We start from the raw sequence: 10,000 nt of genomic DNA, 5'->3' as shown, positions 1-10,000 counted from the left end.
CGCTAGTTTCAGCGTCCTTCAGCACCTTCAGTACCTGCTTCAACACACACTTCAACGCTAGTTTCAGCGTCCTTCAGCACCTTCAGTACCTGCTTCAATACACACTTCAACGCTAGTTTCAGCGTCCTTCAGCACCTTCAGTACCTGCTTCAACACACACTTCAACGCTAGTTTCAGCGTCCTTCAGCACCTTCAGTACCTGCTTCAACACACACTTCAACGCTAGTTTCAGCGTCCTTCAGCACCTTCAGTACCTGCTTCAACACACACTTCAACGCTAGTTTCAGCGTCCTTCAGCACCTTCAGTACCTGCTTCAACACACACTTCAACGCTAGTTTCAGCGTCCTTCAGCACCTTCAATACCTGCTTCAACACACACTTCAACGCTAGTTTCAGCGTCCTTCAGCACCTTCAGTACCTGCTTCAACACACACTTCAACGCTAGTTTCAGCGTCCTTCAGCACCTTCAGTACCTGCTTCAACACACACTTCAACGCTAGTTTCAGCGTCCTTCAGCACCTTCAGTACCTGCTTCAACACACACTTCAACGCTAGTTTCAGCGTCCTTCAGCACCTTCAGTACCTGCTTCAACACACACTTCAACGCTAGTTTCAGCGTCCTTCAGCACCTTCAGTACCTGCTTCAACACACACTTCAACGCTAGTTTCAGCGTCCTTCAGCACCTTCAGTACCTGCTTCAACTCACACTTCAACGCTAGTTTCAGCGTCTTTCAGCACCTTCAATACCTGCTTCAACTCACACTTCAACGCTAGTTTCAGCGTCTTTCAGCACCTTCAGTACCTGCTTCAACACACACTTCAACGCTAGTTTCAGCGTCCTTCAGCACCTTCAGTGCCTGCTTCAACACACACTTCAACGCTAGTTTCAGCGTCCTTCAGCACCTTCAGTACCTGCTTCAACACACACTTCAACGCTAGTTTCAGCGTCCTTCAGCACCTTCAGTACCTGCTTCAACACACACTTCAACGCTAGTTTCAGCGTCCTTCAGCACCTTCAGTACCTGCTTCAACACACACTTCAACGCTAGTTTCAGCGTCCTTCAGCAGCTTCAGTACCTGCTTCAACACACACTTCAACGCTAGTTTCAGCGTCCTTCAGCACCTTCAGTACCTGCTTCAACACACACTTCAACGCTAGTTTCAGCGTCCTTCAGCACCTTCAGTACCTGCTTCAACACACACTTCAACGCTAGTTTCAGCGTCCTTCAGCACCTTCAACTCACACTTCAACGCTAGTTTCAGCGTCCTTCAGCACCTTCAGCACCTGCTTCAACACACACTCCAACGCTAGTTTCAGCGTCCTTCAGCACCTTCAGTACCTGCTTCAACACACACTTCAACGCTAGTTTCAGCGTCCTTCAGCACCTTCAGTACCTGCTTCAACACACACTTCAACGCTAGTTTCAGCGTCCTTCAGCACCTTCAGTACCTGCTTCAACACACACTTCAACGCTAGTTTCAGCGTCCTTCAGCACCTTCAATACCCGCTTCAACGCTAGTTTCAGCGTCCTTCAGCATCTTCAGTACCTGCTTCAACACACACTTCAACGCTAGTTTCAGCGTCCTTCAGCACCTTCAATACCCGCTTCAACGCTAGTTTCAGCGTCCTTCAGCACCTGCTTCAACACACACTCCAACGCTAGTTTCAGCGTCCTTCAGCACCTTCAATACCTGCTTCAACACACACTTCAACGCTAGTTACAGCACCTTTCAGCACCTTCAATACCTGCTTCAACACACACTTCAACGCTAGTTTCAGCGTCCTTCAGCACCTTCAATACCTGCTTCAACACACACTTCAACGCTAGTTTCAGCGTCCTTCAGCACCTTCAGTACCTGCTTCAACACACACTTCAACGCTAGTTTCAGCGTCCTTCAGCACCTTCAGTACCTGCTTCAACACACACTTCAACGCTAGTTTCAGCGTCCTTCAGCACCTTCAGTACCTGCTTCAACACACACTTCAACGCTAGTTTCAGCGTCCTTCAGCACCTTCAGTACCTGCTTCAACACACACTTCAACGCTAGTTTCAGCGTCCTTCAGCAGCTTCAGTACTTGCTTCAACACACACTTCAACGCTAGTTTCAGCGTCCTTCAGCACCTTCAGTACCTGCTTCAACACACACTTCAACGCTAGTTTCAGCGTCCTTCAGCACCTTCAGTACCTGCTTCAACACACACTTCAACGCTAGTTTCAGCGTCCTTCAGCACCTTCAGTACCTGCTTCAACACACACTTCAACGCTAGTTTCAGCGTCCTTCAGCACCTTCAGTACCTGCTTCAACACACACTTCAACGCTAGTTTCAGCGTCCTTCAGCACCTTCAGTACCTGCTTCAACACACACTTCAACGCTAGTTACAGCGCCTTTCAGCACCTTCAATACCTGCTTCAACACACACTTCAACGCTAGTTTCAGCGTCCTTCAGCACCTTCAGTACCTGCTTCAACACACACTTCAACGCTAGTTTCAGCGTCCTTCAGCACCTTCAGTACCTGCTTCAACACACACTTCAACGCTAGTTTCAGCGTCCTTCAGCACCTTCAGTACCTGCTTCAACACACACTTCAACGCTAGTTTCAGCGTCCTTCAGCACCTTCAGTACCTGCTTCAACACACACTTCAACGCTAGTTTCAGCGTCCTTCAGCACCTTCAGTACCTGCTTCAACACACACTTCAACGCTAGTTTCAGCGTCCTTCAGCACCTTCAGTACCTGCTTCAACACACACTTCAACGCTAGTTTCAGCGTCCTTCAGCACCTTCAGTACCCGCTTCAACAGACACTTCAACGCTAGTTTCAGCGTCCTTCAGCACCTTCAGTACCTGCTTCAACACACACTTTAACGCTAGTGTCAGCGTCCTTCAGCACCTTCAGTACCTGCTTCAACACACGCTTTAACGCTAGTGTCAGCGTCCTTCAGCACCTTCAGTACCTGCTTCAACACACACTTCAACGCTAGTTTCAGCGAACTTCAGCATCTTCAGTACCCGCTTCAATACACACTTCAACGCTAGTTTCAGCGTCCTTCAGCACCTTCAGTACCCGCTTCAACACACACTTCAACGCTAGTTTCAGCGTCCTTCAGCACCTTCAGTGCCTGCTTCAACACACACTTCAACGCTAGTTTCAGCGTCCTTCAGCACCTTCAGTACCTGCTTCAACACACACTTCAACGCTAGTTTCAGCGTCCTTCAGCACCTTCAGTACCTGCTTCAACACACACTTCAACGCTAGTTTCAGCGTCCTTCAGCACCTTCAGTACCTGCTTCAACACACACTTCAACGCTAGTTTCAGCGTCCTTCAGCACCTTCAGTACCTGCTTCAACACACACTTCAACGCTAGTTTCAGCGTCCTTCAGCACCTTCAGTACCTGCTTCAACACACACTTCAACGCTAGTTTCAGCGTCCTTCAGCACCTTCAGTACCTGCTTCAACACACACTTCAACGCTAGTTTCAGCGTCCTTCAGCACCTTCAGTACCTGCTTCAACACACACTTCAACGCTAGTTTCAGCGTCCTTCAGCACCTTCAGTACCTGCTTCAACACACACTTCAACGCTAGTTTCAGCGAACTTCAGCATCTTCAGTACCCGCTTCAATACACACTTCAACGCTAGTTTCAGCGTCCTTCAGCACCTTCAGTACCCGCTTCAACACACACTTCAACGCTAGTTTCAGCGTCCTTCAGCACCTTCAGTACCTGCTTCAACACACACTTCAACGCTAGTTTCAGCGTCTTTCAGCAGCTTCAGTACCCGCTTCAACACACACTTCAACGCTAGTTTCAGCGTCCTTCAGCACCTTCAGTACCTGCTTCAACTCACACTTTAACGCTAGTGTCAGCGTCCTTCAGCACCTTCAGTACCTGCTTCAACACACACTTCAACGCTAGTTTCAGCGTCCTTCAGCACCTTCAGTACCTGCTTCAACACACACTTCAACGCTAGTTTCAGCGTCCTTCAGCACCTTCAGTACCTGCTTCAACACACACTCCAACGCTAGTTTCAGCGTCCTTCAGCACCTTCAGTACCTGCTTCAACACACACTTCAACGCTAGTTTCAGCGTCCTTCAGCACCTTCAGTACCTGCTTCAACACACACTTCAACGCTAGTTTCAGCGTCCTTCAGCACCTTCAGTACCTGCTTCAACACACACTTCAACGCTAGTGTCAGCGTCCTTCAGCACCTTCAGTACCTGCTTCAACACACACTTCAACGCTAGTTTCAGCGTCCTTCAGCACCTTCAGTACCTGCTTCAACACACACTTCAACGCTAGTTTCAGCGTCCTTCAGCACCTTCAGTACCTGCTTCAACACACACTTCAACGCTAGTTTCAGCGTCCTTCAGCACCTTCAGTACCTGCTTCAACACACACTTTAACGCTAGTTTCAGCGTCCTTCAGCACCTTCAGTACCTGCTTCAACACACACTTTAACGCTAGTGTCAGCGTCCTTCAGCACCTTCAGTACCTGCTTCAACACACACTTTAACGCTAGTGTCAGCGTCCTTCAGCACCTTCAGTACCTGCTTCAACACACACTTTAACGCTAGTGTCAGCGTCCTTCAGCACCTTCAGTACCTGCTTCAACACACACTTCAACGCTAGTTTCAGCGTCCTTCAGCACCTTCAGTACCTGCTTCAACACACACTTTAACGCTAGTGTCAGCGTCCTTCAGCACCTTCAGTACCTGCTTCAACACACACTTTAACGCTAGTGTCAGCGTCCTTCAGCACCTTCAGTACCTGCTTCAACACACACTTTAACGCTAGTGTCAGCGTCCTTCAGCACCTTCAGTACCTGCTTCAACACACACTTCAACGCTAGTTTCAGCGTCCTTCAGCACCTTCAGTACCTGCTTCAACACACACTTCAACGCTAGTTTCAGCGTCCTTCAGCACCTTCAATACCTGCTTCAACACACACTTCAACGCTAGTTTCAGCGTCCTTCAGCACCTTCAGTACCTGCTTCAACACACACTTCAACGCTAGTTTCAGCGTCCTTCAGCACCTTCAGTACCTGCTTCAACACACACTCCAACGCTAGTTTCAGCGTCCTTCAGCACCTTCAGTACCTGCTTCAACACACACTTCAACGCTAGTTTCAGCGTCCTTCAGCACCTTCAGTACCTGCTTCAACACACACTCCAACGCTAGTTTCAGCGTCCTTCAGCACCTTCAGTACCTGCTTCAACACACACTTTAACGCTAGTGTCAGCGTCCTTCAGCACCTTCAGTACCTGCTTCAACACACACTTTAACGCTAGTTTCAGCGTCTTTCAGCACCTTCAGTACCTGCTTCAACACACACTTTAACGCTAGTGTCAGCGTCCTTCAGCACCTTCAGTACCTGCTTCAACACACACTTTAACGCTAGTGTCAGCGTCCTTCAGCACCTTCAGTACCTGCTTCAACACACACTTTAACGCTAGTGTCAGCGTCCTTCAGCACCTTCAGTACCTGCTTCAACACACACTTTAACGCTAGTGTCAGCGTCCTTCAGCACCTTCAGTACCTGCTTCAACACACACTTCAACGCTAGTTTCAGCGTCCTTCAGCACCTTCAGTACCTGCTTCAACACACACTTTAGCGCTAGTGTCAGCGTCCTTCAGCACCTTCAGTACCTGCTTCAACACACACTTTAACGCTAGTGTCAGCGTCCTTCAGCACCTTCAGTACCTGCTTCAACACACACTTTAACGCTAGTGTCAGCGTCCTTCAGCACCTTCAGTACCTGCTTCAACACACACTTTAACGCTAGTGTCAGCGTCCTTCAGCACCTTCAGTACCTGCTTCAACACACACACTTTAACGCTAGTGTCAGCGTCCTTCAGCACCTTCAGTGCCTGCTTCAACACACACTTTAGCGCTAGTGTCAGCGTCCTTCAGCACCTTCAGTACCTGCTTCAACACACACTTCAACGCTAGTTTCAGCGTCCTTCAGCACCTTCAATACCTGCTTCAACACACACTTTAACGCTAGTGTCAGCGTCCTTCAGCACCTTCAGTACCTGCTTCAACACACACTTTAACGCTAGTGTCAGCGTCCTTCAGCACCTTCAGTACCTGCTTCAACACACACTTTAACGCTAGTGTCAGCGTCCTTCAGCACCTTCAGTACCTGCTTCAACACACACTTTAACGCTAGTGTCAGCGTCCTTCAGCACCTTCAGTACCTGCTTCAACACACACTTCAACGCTAGTTTCAGCGTCCTTCAGCACCTTCAGTACCTGCTTCAACACACACTTTAACGCTAGTGTCAGCGTCCTTCAGCAGCTTCAGTACCTGCTTCAACACACACTTTAACGCTAGTGTCAGCGTCCTTCAGCACCTTCAGTACCTGCTTCAACACACACTTTAACGCTAGTGTCAGCGTCCTTCAGCACCTTCAGTGCCTGCTTCAACACACACTTTAGCGCTAGTGTCAGCGTCCTTCAGCACCTTCAGTACCTGCTTCAACACACACTTCAACGCTAGTTTCAGCGTCCTTCAGCACCTTCAATACCTGCTTCAACACACACTTCAACGCTAGTTTCAGCGTCCTTCAGCACCTTCAGTACCTGCTTCAACACACACTTCAACGCTAGTTTCAGCGTCTTTCAGCAGCTTCAGTACCTGCTTCAACACACACTTCAACGCTAGTTTCAGCGTCCTTCAGCACCTTCAGTACGTGCTTCAACACACACTACAACGCTAGTTTCAGCGTCTTTCAGCAGCTTCAGTACCTGCTTCAACACACACTTCAACGCTAGTTTCAGCGTCCTTCAGCACCTTCAATACCTGCTTCAACACACACTTCAACGCTAGTTTCAGCGCCTTTCAGCACCTTCAGTACCTGCTTCAACACACACTTCAACGCTAGTTTCAGCGTCCTTCAGCACCTTCAATACCTGCTTCAACACACACTTCAACGCTAGTTTCAGCGTCCTTCAGCATCTTTAATGTAAACTTCAACATCCGCTCCAACATCAGGACTGAATTCTCATCTTATTCACCATCTTCTCCAGCTTCTATATTAAGCCTTGCCTCTGCAACAGTTTCCTCAGCAAATGCAACTGATGTGCCATAGTGACTTTTTACGTGTACCATACTCTCACAGAATATTTAGAATTTGATAAAGAAAAAAAAAACTAATTAATAATAATAATAATAATAATAATAATAATAATAATAATAATAATAATAATAATAATAATAATAATAAAATGTATGATCAGTTATATATAAGAAGATTAAGATCTTTGTGCATCTTTCCCTGGCTTTTAGCAAAGCATGCAAGCTGTTTTTCAAACCAAATATATTATTATTGCTGTTATGATAATTGAAATAACATAAACAATAACAACAATGATAGTATTATTAGTGGTAAGAGTGCTAATAATGATAATGATAATAATAATGATAGTAATCATAATATCATCAATGATAATAATAACAATAATAATAATGTTAACAATGAAAAAATAATATTAACGATCATGAAAATAATAATGGTGATTATAATAATAGCTGGAGCCGTAGACATTCCATGAAACAAACAAACAAGCAAACAAACAGTAGGACTTCTCTCTCTCTCTCTCTCTCTCTCTCTCTCTCTCTCTCTCTCTCTCTCTCTCTCTCTCTCTCTCTCTCTCTCTCTCTCTCTCTCTCTCTCTCCTTCACCCTCCATCCTTCTACCCTTTGCCTCTCCTCTTTCTTTTATTTTCCCTCTCCCTTCCCATTGTCACTTCTGCCAGTCGACGTCACTCCCACATCTTTTATATAGTCACTCTTCCCTTCCTCTTTAAGTCATCTGTTCCCTCCCACTCCATTCCTCTTCGTCCATGAGGTCTCCCATTTCCTTCGCTCCCGTATTCCTCTCCCCTCCCCCTTTTTGTCTGAGTGTCCTTTCTTTTACCCATTCCCCATCTCCTTTTCCTTTTAGAGTCCCCCCCCCTTTCCCTTCCCCATCTCCTTTTTGTCTTTAAGCCCCTTTGTCCTCCTTTTCTCCCTCTCCTCTCCTTCTTCTCTGTTCCCTCCTCTCTTTTTAACCTCATTTCTCGTGTAAATCATAAATCTAGATAAATTGACGGCCTAAAAATACAGTATACTTGTCTTGATGAAGGAAAACGATGATAATAAGTACATCAACAATAATGGTAATAACAATAATAACAGTGATGATAATAATGATAATAGATTCATAATAGGATGGTTTTTGTGTGTGTGTGTGATTCTTTAATAGTCGTAATGTCAGTTATTACTTGGAATATGATTCTAGGCATAAGATATATATCGTATTTATAATGAAGAGACGCAGCACATTCTAGGGTTATTACATAGATAATGATGATAATGGCGATGGCAATTATAATCCTGATAGAAAACGGCTTATTTGCCTGAATACAAGTACATCACAAATACCCTTAGCTGTTAATGTGGCAATTAGTGTGAGAGAAAAAAAAATCGTCAGTATTTTCAATATTCTTTCTCCTTTCTTTTCTTTTTCTCCTGTTTCTTCACGACGCTTCAGTTGTTCTTCCCAATATCTGTAATTACTTCTTTTACAAACTCCATGACACCTCGATTTTGATTTTCTTTCCCCCTTTTTTCAGCAATTTAAGAACAAATCGTACTCGATACACGCCTATGAAAACAAAAGCAAGCGTTTGAAGATTGTACAAGGATCAGACAGCGTCTACGAAGGAGCAGCCAGGAACTTCTGCCCCTTCACGCACCCTCTCCTGGCTTGAGGCTGGCTACGCAGATCCTGGTTTCCTTGTGTGGTGCACAGATTTTCATAATAATACTAATTTGTGTGTGTGTGTATATATATATATATATATATATATATATATATATATATATATATATATATATGTGTGTGTGTGTGTGTGTGTGTGTGTGTGTGTGTGTGTGTGTGTGTGTGTACACACACATATATATACATATATATATATATATATATATATATATATATATATATATATATACATATATATATATACATATATGGATATATATATATATATATATATATATATATATATATATATATATATATACATAGATAGATAGATAGATATAGTGTGCGTATGCCAAGAAGAAAAAAGCGTCTTGGAAACAGGATAAAGGATATGCACTTTGAAGGATATGCGTGTGTATGTGTACACATGGCCGCCGAAGGGGGGGTAGCCGGGGCAACGACCCCGGGCCCTGAAAAGGACCCGTATAAATCTACGGTAGTCGCTTATTTGAGCCCAAGAACAACGTACTCGGCAAATTTATAGGGTGTATCTATACTAAAACAACGTTACAACAGTTAACGTTAACAAGATTAAAAATAGGAGGTGGTTCAGAAAATGTCGTCAGTCATATTCGAGTTATGTGATATCAGTAACATATCCTTGATGGCAAGTTCTTGATTGTATGTACGATTAACATACAGTTTATATTAACATCAAAGGTTAAAGGGAAAACGGGTGTTTCCTGTTTGAAAAAGGCGTTTCCCACCTAAAAAGGAAGTGGCCCTGAGGACCCGGCCCTTTTCATTGCCCCGGGGACCTGGCCGCTTGACGGTGGCCCTGTATATAGAAATATATATAAATACATACATATATATATATGTATATATGTATATATATATATATATATATATATATATATATATATATATATATATATATATATATATATATATATTCGGGCCCTGGCCGTGGCCACCACCCCGAAAAAAAAAGCAATCAATACCCATCCAACTGAACCGAAAAAAGGGTGCCGCCCACAGGGCCATATATTACCAACGTTCATACTGTAAAACCATCAACCATATAAGGGGTCAAGACACGAAAACCCAGACCCCAGAAATACACCCCTAAACAACGGCAAGGGTTACAGGTGTTCCAGGGTGCTATGGAAAGCTATCACAGAGTAAATGAGAATGGATATGGTTTGAGGCACTCGTATACCCCTTATATACCCTTTATAGAC

The 10,000-nt window shown here is 44.9% G+C and overlaps 1 protein-coding gene across 1 annotated transcript in view; it reads left to right on the top strand.

Moving 5' to 3' along the window:
* The window catches only part of LOC113819943 (lactosylceramide 4-alpha-galactosyltransferase), a 44,649-nt gene extending 35,802 nt beyond the window's left edge, over positions 1–8,847 (top strand). The window contains exon 8 of the mRNA XM_070135658.1: positions 8,626–8,847. Coding sequence (XP_069991759.1) covers positions 8,626–8,763 — 138 coding nt within the window. The 3' untranslated portion in view covers positions 8,764–8,847. The remainder of the gene's footprint in view (positions 1–8,625) is intronic.
* Positions 8,848–10,000: the final 1,153 nt, after the last annotated feature.

The sequence above is a fragment of the Penaeus vannamei genome, chromosome 20 (genome assembly GCF_042767895.1).
Source record: "Penaeus vannamei isolate JL-2024 chromosome 20, ASM4276789v1, whole genome shotgun sequence".
Taxonomy (NCBI): domain Eukaryota; kingdom Metazoa; phylum Arthropoda; class Malacostraca; order Decapoda; family Penaeidae; genus Penaeus; species Penaeus vannamei.
The sequence above is the reverse complement of the archived record's forward strand: the minus strand, read 5'-3'. Positions and strand labels throughout refer to the sequence as shown.